This window comes from Mobula birostris, chromosome 12 (genome assembly GCF_030028105.1).
Source record: "Mobula birostris isolate sMobBir1 chromosome 12, sMobBir1.hap1, whole genome shotgun sequence".
Classification (NCBI taxonomy): Eukaryota; Metazoa; Chordata; class Chondrichthyes; order Myliobatiformes; family Myliobatidae; genus Mobula; species Mobula birostris.
Genome location: NC_092381.1, coordinates 108,342,210 through 108,364,148, shown reverse-complemented (window position 1 = coordinate 108,364,148; position 21,939 = coordinate 108,342,210). Strand labels below are relative to the sequence as shown.

Here is a 21,939-nt window from a genome sequence, read left to right as displayed (position 1 = left end):
AATTCTGAGATTCGTCAGACATGATTTTCCTTTCACAAATCCATGCTGACTTTGTCTGATGATTTCACCGCTTTCCAAATGTGCTGTTATCACATCTTTGATAACTGACTCCAGCAGTTTCCCCACCACCGACATTAGGCTAACCGGTCTATAATTCCCCGGTTTCTCTCTCCCTCCTTTTTTAAAAAGTGGGGTTACATTAGCCACCCTCCAATCCTCAGGAACTAGTCCAGAATCTAAAGAGTTTTGAAAAATTATCACTAATGCATCCACTATTTCTTGGGCTACTTCCTTAAGCACTCTGGGATGCAGGCCCTGGGGATTTATGCGCCTTTAATCCCTTCAATTTACCTAACACCACTTCCCTACTAACATGTATTTCCCTCAGTTCCTCCATCTCACTGGACCCTCTGTCCCCTACTATTTCCAGAAGATTATTTATGTCCTCCTTAGTGAAGACAGAACCAAAGTAATTATTCAATTGGTCTGCCATGTCCTTGCTCCCCATATTCAATTCACCTGTTTCTGTCTGTAGGGGACCTACATTTGTCTTAACCAATCTTTTTCTTTTCACATATCTATAAAAGCTTTTACAATCAGTGAATGTTTGTGAGTGTTTATGGTGAGAAACACCTTGGATTCTTCTTCCATCTCTTTCCGTATATAGACCACAGCTAAGCCCACTTTGCTGAAGTGCTTCCCTCCAGGAAGGTATGCAAAGATATTCTGTATCCTGGGGAGAGGGTATCAATCTACTTTCAGTACTGGGTTGATGGTGAACTTAAAATCACCACAGATCCTGACAGATCCATTCTGCCTGGCTACTGGGACCATTGGTGTTGCCCATGGGCTCCACTCATCTCTGGAAATAATTTCTCCAGCTTCCATGTGATCTAGCTCACTGGCTACTTTATCATGGATTGTATAAGGAACCAGTGGGCTTTGTAAATCTCGGGTGTGGCATTTTCAATTACCACTGTTTTACCTCTGATATGTGTGTGTTTTCCAATGCCATCCTTGAACACTGTTGTGGTATCAGCCAGTATCTTTCTAAATTCACTTTCAGTTGCCTCTATTGTAGGCGATGTGGCATGCAGATGGTGGATGGATCTCCAATTTTTCTGGTTTCACCTTTCAACCTGCATTGGTCTGGTGCATGTGAGCCCCTGTCACAATGGTAACACAATTTGTTCGGCCAGGCAGGTTTCTGTTAAGACTTTACAATTTTATTCTGGATCGCTTTCATTCCTGACTTCAACTCAATTGCATCTCTCTCTTCTTTTTCCATTGAAACAGCAATTTCCACTACTCTTTTAAATTTAAGTTCTGCTTCAGTTAGGAGATGTTTTTGAATGCTTTCTTATAAAATTCCATAAACTAAACCATCTCTCAGTGCGTTATTAAGCCCATCATTGAACTGGCAAGGCTCAGACAGTTTCTTCAATTCAGCCACACATGCTGAAATAGACTCCCTTTCCTTTTGATTTGCTTATGAAACTAATGCATTCTGCAATCAACAATGGCTTCAGTTCTAATGTTCCTGCATTACTTTCATGATATCAGCAAAGTTCATTTCGGCTGGTGTGGTTGGAGCAGTCAAATCTTTAAGGAAACTGTATGCCTTTAAACTCAATGCACTCAGCAAAACTGGCACTCACTTCTCATCGGCTATTCCATTTACTTTAAAATACTGCTCAATCCACTCAGTATACAATATCCAGTTATCTGTTGTGTAATCAACCACATCTGTCTTTTGATGTAGACAGCCATTTCTGCATTTTTATTTTAATTATTATCACCCAGTACTCTCTGCTTATGAACCCATGAATTTATTCATTTCCTGTCTCTTAAAGTTGACCGTGTCTTCTCTTCTGAAGAACAGGGGCTGTAATATTTTTTTGAACTCAAACGTCTTGCTGCACTTCGACAGGTAGCTAGCCATCTCGGCTTAATTTTAAAACTTACTTGCCATCACTGTTATGTTCTATTAATTAATTAATTTTTTTGAGATACAGTGTGGAATAAGCCCTTCTAGCCTTTCGAGCTGCACTGTCCAACAATCCTCCAGTTTGACCCTAGCCTAATCACAGGACAATTTACAATGACCAATTAACTTACCAACCGGTATGTCTTTGGAGTGAGGGAGGAAACCCAGGCGGTCACAGGGAGAACGTACATACTCCTTTCAGGCAGCAGCGGGAATTGAGCCCGTGTCACTGGTACTGTGAAATGTTGCGCTAACCACTATGCTCCCGTGCTGCCCGAAAACATAAAACTAATTGCAGGAAAAACAAGGGAGCCGAGAATGTGAGTCTAATTTTGTTTTTGCTTTAAGTGAAGTACACTTATAACACTGCATGATGTTGTATGCCATTTATGTACTTTTACAGATAACCCGCAATGAATTATGTAAACAACAAAGAATGCTTAATCAAGAATATATTTACTACATTACTCAAACATTACTGAAATATCAAAAGCACAATATGTGGAAGAAAACCTTGAGGGACAGAGTTCTGAAGACTTGTGACACCTTAAAGTTTGCCTGTCCCCTTTCTTAAAAACGCAACCTCTTTATTTCTGAACAGCGACCCTACAGAAGGGAAACCCACTCTGGTAGATCCCTCAGGATATGATATGTTTCAATCAAACTTACTGGTACGAATGTAAACTCTTCTAAGTATCAGCCTCAATTCTCTGACTTTTTCCCATTGGGCAAGTGCCCAATCCAGATATTATTCCAATAAAACTTTTTACAACATGCCAATACTAAGTGTGATGTGTCATATATCCTGAGAGATGTTGATTTATCAAATAATGTTGTCATTTTATTGGAAGCAGTTGTAATACTTGGAATGGTGTTTAATCAGAAAACTGCAGGAAGAACTCTGATCCCATAAACACTACCTCACTTTTAAAATATATATTATCTCTGTTTTTGCATGATTTTAATCTATTTATTATATGTATACTGTAACTGATTTATTTATTTATCATTATTTTTTTCTTATTGGAGAAGCTGGGAGGTGATAGGTGGAAGAGATAAAGTGCTGAAGAAGAAGGAATCTGATAGGGTAGGAGAGTGGATCATGGGAGAAAGGGAAGGAGGAGGGGAACCAGAGGGAGGAAGTGGGAAGGTGAAGAAACCATCTGCCTCTCTATTCACCCATCATTCATATATTCTGTGCCCCACCTCGTACACTCACCCTCCTCAGCATTACACAGGCAGATTGTGCCCCTTTCGCTCTGGCCTATCCTGGGGATCAATCCTTGTCCAGCTGGACAACGCCTCCATCACTATTATTCCCAGGAAAATACAAAGAGCAGTCATAAGATTCCCAGAGGCTGAATAATTCTTTCCTCTCCAAGGTATGTTAGCACAAGTTTAATAGTTTGTTAGTGTTTCTCAGGGCAGTACCGTACAGAAGCAGGCCCTGCAGCATAGAATGTTCTGCCAAGCTGGTAATTAAATTTATTAGGATAATCTTCCTGCCGGAAGAGGAGGATTAGAATGGCTACATGGAGCTTAGAAAAATAGAGGGCTTTGGGTAAAGTCTGGGTAGTTCTAAGGTCGGGACATGTTCGGCACAGCTTTGTGGGCCAAAGGGCCTGTATTGTGCTGTAAGTTTTCTATGTTTCTGTTTCTATAGCCACCCTGTCACATCACAACGAGTCTAAACCCCAGTCCACATCCCTCCATTCTCTACACATTCATGTGCCTTTCTAAGCTCTGTTTCATTAGACTGTCATGTTTGCCTCCACCTCCATACATAGCAGTGTGTTCCAGGACACCACTCTCTATGTAAAATAATTTGCCACATACACCTCTTTACAGCCATAGAAGTAGAATTAGGCTATTTGGCCCATTGAGTCTGCTCTAACATTCCACTACGGCTGATTTATTATCCATCTTAATCCCATTTTCCTGCCTTCTCCCCATGACATTTGATGCCCTTGTGGTGACCCACTTTCTGGCACCCACAAACCGGCTCACGAAACCGCGCGCAGGCAGAGGGCCGGCCCCAAAAAGGGCGCCAGGCCATCTTCACCAGCAGGGGGAAAATCCCACGCGCGGAAAGGGTCTGGGAATATGCATTCCCCACAGTAGTTCCGCCCAGGGAGGGCAGGAACGGGAAGGCTTTAAAGCAGGCCGCAAAGTTTGAATAAATCTCTTTCATCGCAACTCCAACTCACCGACTCCGTGTGGTTATTCTAGCGCTGTGTGTAGCACACCGCTACAGTTGGTGACCCTGACGGTCCAAACGATATTTGGGCCAGAGATGACCGACGCTGCATCTGTTCACGCAGTTTCGTTAAAACTGCCAAGCTTCTGGACGCTGAGACCCCGTCTGTGGTTCAAACAAGCAGAAGCTCAATTCCACATTCGGCAGATAACCTCGGAGTCCACTCGCTACTACTACGTGCTGAGCTCACTCGACCAGGAGACAGCTGCACAAGTTGAGGAGTTTATACAGTCGCCCCCGGAGGATGGCAAATACACAGCATTCAAAGCCCTGCTCATAAGGACTTTCGGACTCTCACGGCGCGAACGAGCACGCCGATTAATGCACCTGGATGGTTTGGGAGACAGGCCGCCGTCAGCATTAATGAACGAGATGTTGGCCCTGGCTGAAGGACACAAACCCTGCCTCATGTTTGAGCAGGCGTTCCTAGAGCAACTGCCCGAGGACGTATGCCTGCCGCTGTCCGACACAGATTTCAGCGACCCCCGGGAGGTGGCAGCCCGAGCAGATGTGTTGTGGAATGCCAGGAAAGAGAGAGGGGCATCCGTCGCACAGATCACCAAGCCACGTGCCCAATGACAGACCAGACCAGGCCCGGCAACAGAGCCCAACGAACAACGGTGCTTCTACCACCAGCGGTGGGGCACAGAGGCCCGCCGCTGCAGACCACCCTGCAAATTCCCGGGAAACGCCAAGGCCCAGCCGCTGCCGATCGCTACGGTGGCTGGCCATCAGGACAGCCTCCTAAGCGTCTGGGACAAGCAGTCGGGACGCCGCTTTTTGGTCGACACCAGAGCGGAGATCAGCGTCTTACCTCCAACGAGTTACGACACCCACAACAGAGAACCCGGACCCACCCTGAGGGCCGCAAATGGCAGCACAATACGAACCTACGGCACCCGCACGGTGCGGCTACAGTTCAGCTCCAGCCGGTTCACGTGGGACTTCACACTGGCCGCCGTGGCCCAACCACTCCTGGGGGCAGATTTTCTGCAAGCCCACAGCCTGCTGGTTGACCTGCAAGGGAAGCGAATAGTCCACGCCAAGCCTTTTCAAACGTTCTCCCTGGGTGAAACAAAGTTGCCAGCCCCACACCTGGACTCCATCACGCTGTCTGACGACGAATTCACCAGGGTCCTGGCAGATTTCCCATCAGTACTGACACCACAGTTCACGGCAGCCATGCCCAGACACGGAGTACAGCACCACATCCCGACCCAGGGACCACCCCTCCACGCCCGTGCTCGAAGGCTTCCCTCGGACAAGCTCCGACTGGCGAAGGAGGAGTTCAAGAAGATAGCAGAATTGGGGATCATACGACAGTCCGACAGCCCATGGGCCTCCCCTCTGCACATGGTGCCCAAGACAACGGGGGGCTGGAGACCATGCAGTGACTACCGCAGACTGAACGAGGCTACAACGCCAGACCGCTACCCTGTGCCGCACATTCAAGACTTCGCAGCAAACCTACATGGCACAAGGATCTTTTCCAAGGTAGACCTCATTCGGGGATACCATCAAATCCTGGTACATCTGGACGACATACCCAAAATAGCACTCATCACCCCGTTCGGCCTTCTCAAATTCCTCCGAATGCCGTTTGGGCTAAAGAATGCCACACAGACTTTCCAGCAGCTAATGGACACGGTGGGACGCGATCTGGACTTTGCATTCATCTATTTGGATGACATCCTCATAGCCAGCAGTAGTCAGCAGGAGCATCTGTCCCACCTCCGCCAGCTCTACTCCCGCCTGAGCGAATTTGGCCTTACAATCAACCCGGCCAAATGCCAGTTCGGACTCGACTCCTGGGCCACAGGATTACTAAAGACGGGGCAACCCCGCTGCCCGCCAAGGTAGACGCGGTCCGCCACTTCCCCCAACCCAACACAATCAAAGGCCTGCAGGAATTCGTGGGTATGGTGAATTTCAACCACCGTTTCCTCCCCTCAGCAGCCCGAACCATGCGACCCCTGTTCACTCTGATGTCGGGTAAGGGCAAGGACATTACCTGGGACGAAGAGGCCGCAGCCGCTTTCGTTAAAACCAAAGAAGCCTTGGCAAATGCCGCGATGCTAGTACACCCCAGAACGGACGTTCCTACTGCCCTCACTGTGGACGCATCCAACACAGCAGTCAGTGGAGTGCTGGAACAACTCATCGAGGGTCGCTGGCAACCCCTGGCATTCTTCAGCAAACACCTACGACCACCCAAACTCAAATACAGTGCTTTCGACCGGGAGCTATTGGCACTATACCTGGCAATCCGGCATTTCAGGTACTTCTTAGAAGGTAGGCCCTTCACCGCGTTCACAGACCACAAACCGCTTACCTTTGCGTTCATGAAGGTGTCCGATCCCTGGTCGTCCCGCCAGCAGCGACATCTGTCCTACATCTCCGAGTACACGACGGACATCTGGCATGTCTCGGGAAAGGACAACGTTGTGGCGGACGCACTTTCCAGACCGACCATACAGGCCCTGTCCCAGGGGGTGGACTATGCAGCGCTGGCAGAGGCACAGCAGACAGACACTGAGATCTCCTGTTACAGGACTACGGTCTCCGGTTTGCAGCTCCAAGACCTCCCCGTAGGCCCAGGTGAGAGGACCCTACTATGTGACGTAGCTACCGGCCAACCCCACCCCGTCGTCCCAGCAGCCTGGCGCCGGTGGGGTTTCGAATCCATTGCGCACTCCTCCATCAGGACAACTGTCCGGCTGGTCGCCAACAGGTTCGTGTGGCATGGGCTGCGTAAACAGGCCAGTGAATGGGCCAAAACGTGCATGCAGTGCCAAACGGCCAAGGTGAGGCGGCACACCAAGGCTCCGCCGCAGCAGTTCGAACCCACCCGCCGGAGGTTCGACCACATCCATGTGGATATCGTGGGGCCCCTGCCAGTGTCGCGAGGAGCGCGGTACCTCCTAACTATGATAGACCGGTTCACCAGATGGCCAGAGGCAGTCCCGCTCACTGACACCACCTCCGAATCCTGCGCCCGAGCACTGATCGCAACCTGGGTAGCCCGCTTCGGGGTACCGGCCCACATTACCTCCGACAGGGGCACCCAGTTCACCTCCAGCCTGTGGTCAGCTATGGCCAGCCTTCTAGGAACACAGCTACATCACACAACTGCCTACCATCCACAGTCGAACGGAGTAGTGGAGCGCTTCCACCGTCACCTGAAGTCGGCTCTCATGGCCCGCCTGGAGGGGCCTACCTGGGTGGATGAGCTTCCCTGGGTCCTGCTCGGAATCCGCACGGTGCCCAAGGAGGATCTGCCCACCTTGTCGGCCAAGTTGGTGTACGGCACACCCCTGGTCATCCCAGGAGAGTTCATACCAGCCCCAAGGGGGCAAGAGGAAGAACCCACAGCAGTCCTGGACAGACTATGGGAGATGCTTGGTAACCTGGCCCCCATCCCCACTTCACAGCACGGACAGAGCCCGACCTGCGTACCCAAAGACCTGCAGAACTGTAAGTTTCTTTTTGTACGACGGGGCGGACACCGGGCACCGCTACAGCGGCCCTACGAGGGGCCGTTTAAGGTGATCAGGAACAACAGGTCCACGTTCGTGCTGGACATTGGGGAGAGAGAGGAGGTTTTCACGGTGGACCGACTCAAACCGGCCCGTGTGGACTTGGCATAGCCGGTCCAGGCTCAGGCACCGCGGCGCAGGGGCAGACCTCCCAAACAAGGGCCGATCCAGACTGTGCACATTGGGGGAGGTATCGCCGGTTCTGGGGGGTGGGGGGGGGTTGTGGCGACCCACTTTCTAGCACACACGAACCGGCTCACGAAACAGCGCGCGCAGGCAGAGGGCCGGCCCCAAAAAGGGCGCCAGGCCATCTTCACCAGCAGGGGGAAAATCCCGCGCACTGAAAGGGTCTGGGAATAGGCATTCCCCACAGCAGTCCCGCCCAGGGAGGGCGGGAACGGGAAGGCTTTAAAGCAGGCCGCGAAGTTTGAATAAATCTCTTCCATGGCAACCCCAAATCACCGACTCCGTGTGGTTATTTTAGTGCTGTGCGTAGCACGCTGCTACACCCTGACTAATCTAGAGCCTACCAATTTCCATTTTAAATACAGCCAGTGACTTGGCCTGCACAGCTGTGTGTGGCGACGAATTGCACAGACTCACCACCCTCTGGATAGAGATTTTTCCTCCTCACCTCTGTTCTAAAGGGACGTCCTTCTATTCTGAGGCTATGTCCTCTGGTACTAGACTCCCTCACTATAGAAAATATCCACTCGAGCCAGACCTTTCAATATTCGATAGGTTGTGCTTTCTGACCACCACCTGGCCTACACCCCATCCAGCCTATCCTACAGTCTAACTGCACCTGTTTTACACCCATTGACTTGCTCTCACAGTCTAATCACATACCATTCACCACCAGTTCTACAGTCTAACTGCACTTCAATACACCCAAACACTCCTGTCCTACAGTCTAACCAAACCTGACCTGTCCTACAGTATAATGGCAAACTGTTCTATACCTCATCCACCACCTGTCCTAAATTCCAACTACCACCTGTCCTTCACCCCAACCACACCTGTCCTTCACTCAAACCACACCTGACCTTCACCCAAAGCATACCTGTCCTATACTAACACCTGTCATATATTCTAACCAGCATCTGTCTTCCACCCATTTCACTGCTATCCACACCCCAACCACACCTGTCCCACAGTTTAACCATGCCTGTCCTATACCCCATACACCCTGCACTGCAGTCTTACCACAGCTGTCCTACATCCCATCCAACTTATCCTACAGTCTAACTGCTCCTGTCCTAACTATAACTTTCCTACACACCATGCACCCTGTCCTACAGCCTAACAGCTGTCATACACTCTAACTCCACCTGTCCTACACCTGATTCACTGCAACCCACATCCCAAACACACCTGGCCTACAGCCCAACTACAACTGTACTATACCCCAACCACACCTGTTCTCCTTAACTACAACTGTCCTACACCATAACTACAACTGTCCTACACTCTAACTTCATCTGTCCTACACCCCAACCACACCTATTCTACTCCCTAACTACATCTGTCCTACACCCTAACTACATCTGTCCTACACTCTAACTACATCTGTCCTACACCCCAACCACACTGTGCTGTACTCTAACCACAACTGTCCCACAGGTTAATCACACCTGTCCGAAAGTCTATCCTGATCTGTCCTACAGTCTAACCACACCTGTTTTACACCCCAGCCACATCTGTCCTACAGTCTAACAAAAACCTGTCCTGCACCCTATATTCTAACCACAGCTTTCCTACACCACATCCACCTGGTCCTACAGTCTAACCACACCTGTCCTTCAGTCTGGCCTCATCTGCATTACAGTGTAACCACAGCTGCCCTATACCCCATTCACCGTTTCTTACAGTCTAATTGCTAATTGTTCTACACCCCATACACCACTTGTCCAAGATCCTAACACTCAGCTGTCCTATGTCTAATCCACCCTGTTCTGCACCCCAACCACATCCATACCATCATTTAATGATCCCGATCTTACAAGCAACCACCTCATCCTACACCTCAGCCAACAAACTGTCCCCCAACCCAACCACCCCCATCCTAGAGTTGCAGGGGGATGGGAACCAGAGTACCAGAATAGTTAGTGGACAGGTTCCGGAGGCAGATGTGGGTAGACTTCAGACAAGGTTAGGAATCAAAAGGCTGAGCATGGTGTGACTAGTGTCCTGGGCTGCGATATTTCAATGTAAGAAGTATCGTAGGAAAGGCAGATGATAGTGCTGAAGATGAGGGAGCTGGTTTACGAATGGAGGCAATGTGTAATGAGTAGAGGCTGTTGGTATATCAAAATTGCAGTCACCAGGATGAGTTGCAACATAAAAGGTGAACAAAATTGAAGAAGATGAATACAGGACTGAAGGTGTTGTATCTGAATGCGTGCAGTATATGGAATAAGGTAGATGAACTTGCAGCACTGTGCGGTTTTGCGGGTATGATGTTGTAGGCATCACTGAATCATGGCTGAAAGAAGAATATAGCTAGGAGCTTAATGTCCAAGGATACACATTGTATCGAAAGGACAGGCAGGAAGGCAGAGGGGTGGCGTTGCTCTGTTGGTAAAAAAACAAAATCAAATCATTAGAAAGAGGTGACATAAGGTTGGAATATGTTGAATCATTGCGGATAGAACTAAGCAATCACAAGGGTAAGAAGACCCTGATGGAAGTTGTATATAGATCCCCAAACAGTAGTAAGAACGTGGCCAACAAATAACAAATTACAACAGGAGATAGAAAATGCATGCCAAAAGGGCAATGTTGCAGTTGTCACGGGGGATTTCTATATGCAAGTACGTTTGTAGATTGAGAAAATCAGGTTAGTGCTTGATTCCAGGAGAGGGAGTTTCTAAAGTGCCTATGAGATGGCTTTTCAGTGCAACTCGTGGTTGAGCCCACAAGAGGATCTGCTATTCTAGACTGGATGTTGTGCAACGAACCAGAATTGATTAGAGAGCTGAAGGTAAAGGAACCCTTAGTAGAAATTGCTTCTGTAATTCCCTTTACTCCACTGTAATATGATTGAATTCACCTTGAAATATGAGAAGGAGAAGCTAAAGTCAGGGGTGTAAGTATTACAGTGGAGTAAAGGGAATTACAGAGGCATGGGAGAGGATTTGGCCAGAATTGATTGGAAAAGAACACTGGCAGGGATGAAGGCAGAGCAACAATGGCTGGAATTTCTGGAAGCAATTTGGAAGGCACAGGATGTATACATCCCAAAGAGGAAGAAGGAAAGAAGACACAACTGTGGCTAACAAGAGAAGTCAAAGCCAACATAAAAGCCAAAGAGAAGGCATATAATAGAGCAAAAATTTGTGAGAAGCTAGAGGATTGGGAAGGTTTTAAAAACCAACAGAAGGCAACTAAAAAAGTAATTAAGACGGTAAAGATGGAATATGAAAGTAAGCTAGTCAATAATATTAAAGAGGATACCAAAAGTTTCTTCAGATATATAAATGGTAAAAGAGAGGTGAGAGTGGATATTGGACTACTGGAAAATGATGCTGAAGAGTTAGTAATGGGGGACAGCAAAATGGTGGGTAAACTGAATAAGCATTTTGCATCATTCTCCACTGTGGAAGACACCAGCAGTTCCAGGTGTTGGGGTCATGAAGTGTGTGAGGTTACCATAACTAGGGAGAAGTTATTGGGAAACTGAGTCATCTAGACCAGATGGTGGATGAATTGAATAAGTATTTTGCATCAGTCTTCACTGTACACCCCGGGGTTCTGAAAGAGTTTGCTGAAGAGATTATGGAGGCATTAGTAATGATCTTTCAAGTATCATTAGATTCTGGAATGGTTCTGGAAGACCGGAAAATTGCAAATGTCACTCCACTCTTCAAGAAGAGATTGGGGCAGAAGAAAGGGAACTATCGTCTGACCTCAGTTGAGGATGTTGGAGTTGATTATTAAGGATGAGGTCTCAGGGTTCTTGGAGGCACATGATAAAATAGGCCATAGTCAGCATGGTTTCCTCAATGGAAATCTTGCCTGACAAATCTGTTGGAATTCATTGAAGAAATATCAAGCAGGATAGATAAAAGAGAATCAGTTGATGTTGTGTACTTGGATTTTCAAAAGGCCTTTGACAAGGTGCAACAAGCTGCTTAACAAGCTACGAGCCCATGGTATTACAGGAAAGATTCTAGCACGGATAAAGCAGTGGCTGATTGACAGGAGGCAAAGAGTGGGAATAAAGGGAGCTTTTTTTGGTTGGCTACCGGTGACTAGTGGTGTTCCACAGGGATCTAGACACATAGAAACATAGAAAATAGGTGCAGGAGTAGGCCATTTGGCCCTTCGAGCCTGCACTGCCATTCAGTATGATCATAGCTGATCATCCAACTCAGAACCCTGTACCTGCCTTCTCTCTATACCCCCTGATCCCTTTAGCCACAAGGGCCATATCTAACTCCCCCTTAAATATAGCCAATGAACTGGCCTCAACTGCTTCCTGTGGCAGAGAATTCCACAGATTCACCACTCTCTGTGTGAAGAAGTTTTTCCTAATCTCGGTCCTAAAAGGCTTCCCCTTTATCCTCAAACTGTGACCCCTCGTTCTGGACTTCCCCAACATCGGGAACAATCTTCCTGCATCTAGCCTGTCCAATCCCTTTAGGATTTTATATGTTTCAATCTTCTAAATTCCAACGAGTACAAGCCCAGTTCATCCAGTCTTTCTTCATATGAAAGTCCTGCCATCCCAGGAATCAATCTGGTGAACCTTCTTTGTACTCCCTCTATGGCAAGGATGTCTTTCCTCAGATTAGGGGACCAAAACTGCACACAAAACTGTGTTGGGACTGATTCTTTTTACGTTATATGTCAATGATTTGGATGATGGAATTGATGGCTTTGTTGCAAAGTTTGCAGATGATATGAAGATACCTGTGGGTGGGGGGGGGGGATAGGTAGTTTTGAGGAAGTAGAGAGGCTACAGAAGGACTTAGATGAATTAGAAGAATGGGCAAAGAAATGGCAGATGGACTACAGTGTTGGGAAGTGTACAGTCATGGACTTTGGTGAGAAAATATAAAAAGACCGAGACACAAAGGGGCTCGGGAGTCCTCGTGCAGGATTCCCTAAAAATTAATTTGCAGGTTGAGTCTGTGCTGAGGAAGGCAAGTGTGATGTTGGGATTCATTTCAAGAGGACTAGAATATAAAAGCAAGGATGTAATCTTGATACTTTGTAAAGCACCAGTGAGGCCTCTCTTGGAGTATTGTGAGCAGTTTTGGGCCCCTTATCTTAAAAGGGATGTGATGAAATAGGAGAGGGCACAAAGGATGCTTATGAAGTGTTGCATAGAGCATGCAAACCCAAACGTAGGACACTGGCACGGAGATAAGATGCAGACAAGGGCGTGAGCGTGGCGGGAGCTGAACTGGCAAACAGGAGGGTAAACGGAAAATCAGGAGGCAGGCAAAACTTTCCTTGACACAGGACGTTGCCGGAGCTGAACAGCAAACAGGAGACAGGCGGCAGGCAACACTTATCTTGACACGGAGTGGCAAATGGAAAGGCAAATGGCAGGCAATACTTATGGTCTTATCCAAAACCCCAGCCATCACTCAGCCTACACCTCAAGCACACCTGTCCTGCACCCTAACACTTATGCCTTATAGCCAAACCACACCTTGTCCTACAACCAGTAGCAAGTGGAAGGAAATATTTGCTTAATAGTTTCAACATGCCCATGAACAACCAGACAGTTTCCCAGCCCCCTGAGCTGCAGACAGTGGTTTCCGACAATGGGTGTTGTTTTCAGGACGTGGATGGCGCTATCAGGTTGTGGATGGTGTTTCAGGCTATGGACGGTGGCTTTGGGCTGCGGTCAGTGATTTCGGACTGTAGACAATGATTTCAGGTTAAGGACAGTGGTTTCTGGCTGTGGACGGTGGTTTTGGGCTGTGAAAGATGGTTTTGGGCTGTGGACGGTGGTTTTGGTTTGTGGATGGTGGTTTTGGTTTGTGGACGCTGGTTTTGGTTTGTGGACGCTGGTTTCGGGCTGTGGACGCTGGCTTCTGGATGTGGACGGTGGTTTTGGGCTGTGAAAGATGGTTTCAGGCTGTGGACGGTGATTTTGGGCTGTGAAAGATGGTTTTGGGCTGTGGACGGTGGTTTTGGCCTGTGGACGGTGGTTTTGGGCTGTGAAAGATGGTTTCGGGCTGTGGGCGGTGGTTTCGGGCTGTGGACGGTGGTTTTTGGGCTGTGAAAGATGGTTTCGGGATGTGGACGGTGGTTTTGGTTTGTGGACGGTGGTTTTGGTTTGTGGACGGTGGTTTTGGGCTGTGAAAGATGGTTTCGGGCTGTGGACGATGATTTTGGGCTGTGAAAGATGGTTTCAGGCTGTGGACGATGATTTTGGGCTGTGAAAGATGGTTTTGGGCTGTGGACGGTGGTTTTGGCCTGTGGACGGTGGTTTTGGGCTGTGAAAGATGGTTTCGGGCTGTGAAAGATGGTTTCGGGCTGTGAAAGATGGTTTCGGGCTGTGGGCGGTGGTTTCGGGCTGTGGGCGGTGGTTTTTGGGCTGTGAAAGATGGTTTCGGGATGTGGACGGTGGTTTTGGTTTGTGGACGGTGGTTTTGGTTTGTGGACGGTGGTTTTGGGCTGTGAAAGATGGTTTCGGGCTGTGGACGGTGGTTTTGGGCTGTGAAAGATGGTTTCAGGCTGTGGACGATGATTTTGGGCTGTGAAAGATGGTTTTGGGCTGTGGACGGTGGTTTTGGCCTGTGGACGGTGGTTTTGGGCTGTGAAAGATGGTTTCGGGCTGTGAAAGATGGTTTCGGGCTGTGGGCAGTGGTTTCGGGCTGTGGACGGTGGTTTTTGGGCTGTGAAAGATGGTTTCGGGATGTGGACGGTGGTTTTGGTTTGTGGACGGTGGTTTTGGTTTGTGGACGGTGGTTTTGGGCTGTGAAAGATGGTTTCGGGCTGTGAAAGATGATTTTGGGCTGTGAAAGATGGTTTCAGGCTGTGGACGATGATTTTGGGCTGTGAAAGATGGTTTTGGGCTGTGGACGGTGGTTTCGGGCTGTGGACGGTGGTTTCGGGCTGTGGACGGTGGTTTTTGGGCTGTGAAAGATGGTTTCGGGCTGTGGACGGTGGTTTTGGTTTGTGGACGGTGGTTTTGGTTTGTGGACGGTGGTTTTGGGCTGTGAAAGATGGTTTCGGGCTGTGGACGATGATTTTGGGCTGTGAAAGATGGTTTCAGGCTGTGGACGATGATTTTGGGCTGTGAAAGATGGTTTTGGGCTGTGGACGGTGGTTTTGGCCTGTGGACGGTGGTTTTGGGCTGTGAAAGATGGTTTCAGGCTGTGAAAGATGGTTTCAGGCTGTGAAAGATGGTTTCGGGCTGTGGGTGGTGGTTTCGGGCTGTGGACGGTGGTTTCGGGCTGTGGACGGTGGTTTCGGGCTGTGGACGGTGGTTTTTGGGCTGTGAAAGATGGTTTCGGGCTGTGGACGGTGGTTTTGGTTTGTGGACGGTGGTTTTGGTTTGTGGACGGTGGTTTTGGGCTGTGAAAGATGGTTTCGGGCTGTGAAAGGTGATTTTGGGCTGTGAAAGATGGTTTCGGGCTGTGGACGATGGTTTCAGGCTGTGGACGGTGGTTTTGGGCTGTGAAAGATGGTTTCGGGCTGTGGACGGTGGTTTCAGGCTGTGGACGGTGGTTTTTGGGCTGTGAAAGATGGTTTCGGGCTGTGGACGGTGGTTTCAGCCTGTGGACGGTGGTTTTGGTTTGTGGACGGTGGTTTTGGGCTGTGAAAGATGGTTTCGGGCTGTGGACGGTGGTTTTGGCTTGTGGATGGTGGTTTTGGGCTGCGAAAGATGGTTTCAGGCTATGGACGGTAGTTTTGGTTTGTGGACGCTGGTTTCGGCCTGTGGACGGTGGTTTCAGGCTGTGGACGGTGGTTTTTGGGCTGTGAAAGATGGTTTCGGGCTGTGGACGGTGGTTTCAGCCTGTGGACGGTGGTTTTGGTTTGTGGACGGTGGTTTTGGGCTGTGAAAGATGGTTTCGGGCTGTGGACGGTGGTTTTGGTTTGTGGATGGTGGTTTCGGCCTGTGGACGGTGATTTTCGGCTGTGGACGGTGGTTTTTGGGCTGTGAAAGATGGTTTCGGGCTGTGGACGGTGGTTTCAGCCTGTGGACGGTGGTTTTGGTTTGTGGACGCTGGTTTCGGCCTGTGGACGGTGATTTTCGGCTGTGAAAGATGGTTTTGGGCTGTGGACGGTGATTTTGGGCTGTGAAAGATAGTTTCGGGCTGTGGACGGTGATTTTGGGCTGTGAAAGATGGTTTCGGGCTGTGGACGGTGGTTTCGGGCTGTGGACGGTGGTTTCGGGCTGTGGACGGTGGTTTTGGGCTGTGGACGGTGATTTTGGGCTGTGAAAGATAGTTTCGGGCTATGGACGGTGATTTTGGGCTGTGAAAGATGGTTTCGGGCTGTGGACGGTGGTTTTGGGCTGTGGACGGTGGTTTCGGGCTGTGGACGGTGGTTTTGGGCTGTGAAAGATGGTTTCAGGCTGTGGACGGTGGTTTTGGGCTGTGAAAGATGATTTCGGGCTGTGGACGGTGGTTTTGGGCTGTGAAAGATGGTTTCGGGCTGTGGACGGTGGTTTTGGGCTGTGAAAGATGGTTTCAGGCTGTGGACGGTGGTTTTGGGCTGTGAAAGATGATTTCGGGCTGTGGACAGTGGTTTTGGGCTGTGAAAGATGGTTTTGGGCTGTGGATGGTGGTTTTGGTTTGTGGACGGTGGTTTTGGGCTGTGAAAGATGGTTTCAGGCTGTGGACGGTGGTTTTGGGCTGTGAAAGATGGTTTCGGGCTGTGGACGGTGGTTTTGGTTTGTGGACGCTGGTTTCGGCCTGTGGACAGTGATTTTGGGCTGTGAAAGATGGTTTCGGGCTGTGGACGGTGGTTTTGGTTTGTGGACGCTGGTTTCGGCCTGTGGACAGTGGTTTTGGGCTGTGAAAGATGGTTTCGGGCTGTGAAAGATGGTTTCGGGCTGTGAAAGATGGTTTCGGGCTGTGGACAGTGGTTTTGGTTTGTGGACGCTGGTTTCAGCCTGTGGACGGTGGTTTTCGGCTGTGAAAGATTGTTTCGGGCTGTGGACGGTGGTTTCAGGCTGTGGACGGTGGTTTCAGGCTGTGGACGGTGGTTTCAGGCTGTGGACGGTGGTTTTGGGCTGTGAAAGATAGTTTCGGGCTGTGGACGGTGGTTTCGGGCTGTGGACGGTGGCTTTGGGCTGTGGACGGTGGTTTTGGGCTATGAAAGATGGTTTCGGGCTGTGGACGGTGGTTTCGGGCTGTGAAAGATGGTTTCAGGCTGTGGACAGTGGTTTTGGGCTGTGAAAGATGGTTTCGGGCTGTGGACAGTGGTTTTGGTTTGTGGACGCTGGTTTCAGCCTGTGGACGGTGGTTTTCGGCTGTGAAAGATTGTTTCGGGCTGTGAAAGATGGTTTCGGGCTGTGAAAGATGGTTTCGGGCTGTGAAAGATGGTTTCGGGCTGTGGACAGTGGTTTTGGTTTGTGGACGCTGGTTTCAGCCTGTGGACGGTGGTTTTCGGCTGTGAAAGATTGTTTCGGGCTGTGGGCGGTGGTTTTGGGCTGTGAAAGATAGTTTCGGGCTGTGGACGGTGGTTTCGGGCTGTGGACGGTGGTTTCGGGCTGTGGACGGTGGTTTTGGGCTGTGGACGGTGGTTTTGGGCTATGAAAGATGGTTTCGGGCTGTGGACGGTGGTTTCGGGCTGTGGACGGTGGTTTTGGTTTGTGGACGGTGGTTTTGGGCTGTGAAAGATGGTTTCGGGCTGTGGACAGTGGTTTTTGGCTGTGAAAGATGGTTTCGGGCTGTGGATGCTGGTTTCAGGCTGTGGACAGTGGTTTTGGGCTGTGAAAGATGCTTTCGGGCTGTGGACAGTGGTTTTGGTTTGTGGACGCTGGTTTCAGCCTGTGGACGGTGGTTTTCGGCTGTGAAAGATTGTTTCGGGCTGTGGACGGTGGTTTTAGGCTGTGAAAGATAGTTTCGGGCTGTGGACGGTGGTTTCGGGCTGTGGACGGTGGTTTCGGGCTGTGGACGGTGGTTTTGGGCTATGAAAGATGGTTTCGGGCTGTGGACGGTGGTTTCGGGCTGTGGACGGTGGTTTTGGTTTGTGGACGGTGGTTTTGGGCTGTGAAAGATGGTTTCGGGCTGTGGACGGTGGTTTTTGGTTGTGAAAGATGGTTTCGGGCTGTGGATGCTGGTTTCAGGCTGTGGACAGTGGTTTTGGGCTGTGAAAGATGGTTTCGGGCTGTGGACGGTGGTTTCGGGCTGTGGACGGTGGTTTTGGTTTGTGGATGGTGGTTTTGGGCTGTGAAAGATGGTTTCGGGCTGTGGACGGTGGTTTTTGGCTGTGAAAGATGGTTTCGGGCTGTGGATGCTGGTTTCAGGCTGTGGACAGTGGTTTTGGGCTGTGAAAGATGGTTTCGGTCTGTGGACAGTGGTTTTGGGCAGTGAAAGATGGTTTCGGCCTGTGGACGGTGATTTTGGGCTGTGAAAGATGGTTTCGGGCTGTGGACGGTGGTTTTGGGCTGTGAAAGATGGTTTTGGGCTGTGGACGGTGGTTTTCGGCTGTGAAAGATTGTTTTGGGCTGTGGACGGTGGTTTTGGGCTGTGAAAGATAGTTTCGGGCTGTGGACGGTGGTTTCGGGCTGTGGACGGTGGTTTTTGGCTGTGAAAGATGGTTTCGGGCTGTGGATGCTGGTTTCAGGCTGTGGACAGTGGTTTTGGGCTGTGAAAGATGGTTTCGGTCTGTGGACAGTGGTTTTGGGCAGTGAAAGATGGTTTCGGCCTGTGGACGGTGATTTTGGGCTGTGAAAGATGGTTTCGGGCTGTGGACGGTGGTTTTGGGCTGTGAAAGATGGTTTTGGGCTGTGGACGGTGGTTTTCGGCTGTGAAAGATTGTTTTGGGCTGTGGACGGTGGTTTTGGGCTGTGAAAGATAGTTTCGGGCTGTGGACGGTGGTTTCGGGCTGTGGACGGTGGTTTTGGGCTATGAAAGATGGTTTCGGGCTGTGGACGGTGGTTTTGGGCTGTGAAAGATGGTTTCGGGCTGTGGATGGTGGTTTCAGGCTGTGGACGGTGGTTTTGGTTTGTGGACGGTGGTTTTGGGCTGTGAAAGATGATTTCGGGCTGTGGACGGTGGTTTTGGGCTGTGAAAGATGGTTTCAGGCTGTGGACGGTGGTTTTGGGCTGTGAAAGATGATTTCGGGCTGTGGACGGTGGTTTTGGGCTGTGAAAGATGGTTTTGGGCTGTGGATGGTGGTTTTGGTTTGTGGACGGTGGTTTTGGGCTGTGAAAGATGGTTTCAGGCTGTGGACGGTGGTTTTGGGCTGTGAAAGATGGTTTCGGGCTGTGGACGGTGGTTTTGGTTTGTGGACGCTGGTTTCGGCCTGTGGACGGTGGTTTTGGGCTGTGAAAGATGGTTTCAGGCTGTGGACGGTGGTTTTGGGCCGCAATCGATGCTTTTCGACAGCTAAGCCAGGTCACTGCAGGCAGCACTTACCGGAGTCCGTGTGACTGTAGCTCCTTGCTCATCCTCAGCTGCTGCAGGTCTTCGATATCGCGGAAGAGGAAGAAGACGTCCTTACACTCAGGGTGAGTCTCAAACAGCCTGCAAGAGGGTAGTGAAGTTTAGAATTCGGTGCCAAACTTAGCCCCAAGCGCCACACAGATGCAGAGATACCCTTGGCAGTGCCCTGCAGCTGGGACAGCTGTGATTTCCTCCCAGACTCCCCCTGTATTGCAGTAAATGTCCCATGAATATGAACATCCTAAGGTCAACCAGTCTGGCGCAGACCCAAAGTACATTTATTATTGAAATATGTATGCTATATACAGGTTTTCCCCGCCATCCGAAGGTAGAGCGTTCCTATGAAATGGTTTGTAAGCTGAAATGTCGTAAAGCGAAGAAGCAATTACCATTTATTTATATGGGAAAATTTTGTAAGCATTCGCAGACCCAAAAATAACCTACCAAATCACGCCAAGTAACACATAAAACCTAAAATAACAGTAACATATAGTAAAAGCAGGAATGATATGATAAATACATAGCCTATATAAAGTGAAAATACTTTTCCACGATCATTACTGAACTGTTCTCCGTAGCGAAAATCTCACGCAAGCGCCATTGGCAGAAAATCTCACGCAAGCGCTTTGGCAAAAACCCAGCGCAAGCGCTCTCCAGTGACCTTTAAGCTATGAAGCTGCCAAATCATACCAGATAACATGTAAAAATACACAGTCGATATAAAGTAGAAATAATGTATGTACAGTGTAGTATCACTTACGGGAATCGGGAAGACAGCGCAGAGCACACTGATGATGGTGTGTTAGGCTGAGTCGTCACAGGTTGGGATGGTGCAGTGGCCCCCACCCTCCAGGCCGCCGAGCGATACATTGCTGAGAAGCATGCAGGAATGCAGTGGTAGCCGGGAAGCATCCTGCACATCTTTAAGAAAAAAGCCAAAATAAACATGCTAATTAATTAGGTGCCGTCCGACACGTAATTGTCGGCCCAGATCAGTGTCGATTTCTGATTGCGTCGCCTCTGATCTGGGCCGACAATTACGTGTCGGCGGCACCTAATTCATTAGCATGTTTATTTCGGCTTTTTTCTTAAAGGTGTGCTGTGTGCCTCCCAGTTACCGTTGCATTCTCCCCGAATCGGTATCTGTCCATGACCTGGGGCTTGGGGTGGTGGGACACTGGTGTGTCATCTCATCATCGTCTGTTTCCATTAGAGCAGGCGGCTCATCTTCTTCTATCTCTGCCCACCTTGATGTCGAAGGTCGAGGTTCGTCGTCTGCTGTGGCTGACGTGGAAGGCTTGCTTGACTGCTGAGCCTCACGCATTTTTCTATCACACAGTTCTTTGTAAGGACTCAAACCATCTTGCAAATATCTCCTAAACCTACGTACCCTTTCAAAATTAAAGTCGTACTTTATCATTACTCATTCGGTTTCGATTGTTATCCTTTTTTCTTACAATTGCATCAGCTCTTCATCTGTCAGTTCTTGACCATGAGATGCCAAAACCTCTTCAACATCATGTTCGTCAGCTTCCACAAGCCAAACTCACTTTGTCCTTACTTCGTTCACCACGATCAAAACGCTTAATTATGTCTAGTTTTACGCTAAGTGTAACACCCTTACGAGCTCTTTCAGGCTTTTCCGATACCTTAGAACTCATCTTGCAAACAACTGCTCACAGGCACGTGTTTAAGCAATGCCAGCGAGAATGCAGCTCCGAATCTGGGGAGAGCGCCTGCTTGGGGTGCGCGCTGCCTTTATTGCGCACTGATTTTTTCGCGCGCTGAATCTTTTATTGCGCGCTGCTTTTTTTTCGTAACAGTGAAAACATCTTCTGAAAGCGAAAACAGGGTACTAATGTAGGTCTTTCGTAACAGTGAGGTTTCGTAAAGCGAACGTTCGAAAAGCGGGGGACACCTGTACAACCTTGAGATTTGTCTCCTTACAGGCCGCCACGAAACAAAGAAACACCAAAGAACCCATCAAACAAAAGACCATCAATCACCTACTATGCAGAGAAAAAACAAGTTGCATAAACAATTAAAGTGAGCAAATAACATTTGGAACTGAAGCTCACAGAAGTGATTCCACGGCCACGATTACTGCTGCTGATTCAGGATCCCATCATTTGCAGGCCACATCCTCAGTTCAGTTCAGAGACAAGTAAATCTCGCCAAGCAGTGAGCTGATCCAGCCTGTCCCTCACTTCTGGCCCCGATACCCTGACCTTTTCAAACTGACCAATGCTTAAATTGTCCAAACTTCTGGTTGATCCTTGCTTTCAGGCACTGCCGCGTCGACAGGCTTTCAGGCCCAGACCCGCCACCTCAAGTAGGCCCATGCCACACCTTTCCAATTTGGCCCAATGCTTAAATCGATGAAACTCAGGTCCTTCCTCACCCTTGGGCTCGGGCCCCACTGTTGCCACTAGTCATCTCACCTGAGCCCTGCTGCATCAAATTGCTTCCAAGTTCGCTCCAGCAGTGGCCGAACATTGGCTTATTTTCCACTCACGGACAAAATTGCTTACGTTTGCAAAGCAATGCAGTCAAAAGCTTGCTCGTCTCTCAACTCTG

At 49.3% G+C, this 21,939-nt stretch overlaps 1 protein-coding gene across 1 annotated transcript in view; it reads right to left on the bottom strand.

Annotated features, from left to right (window-relative positions):
* xgb (x globin) overlaps window positions 1-21,939 on the bottom strand; it is an 82,655-nt gene that overhangs the window by 35,402 nt on the left and 25,314 nt on the right. The window contains exon 2 of the mRNA XM_072274771.1: window positions 19,336-19,443. Coding sequence (XP_072130872.1) covers window positions 19,336-19,443 — 108 coding nt within the window. The remainder of the gene's footprint in view (window positions 1-19,335; window positions 19,444-21,939) is intronic.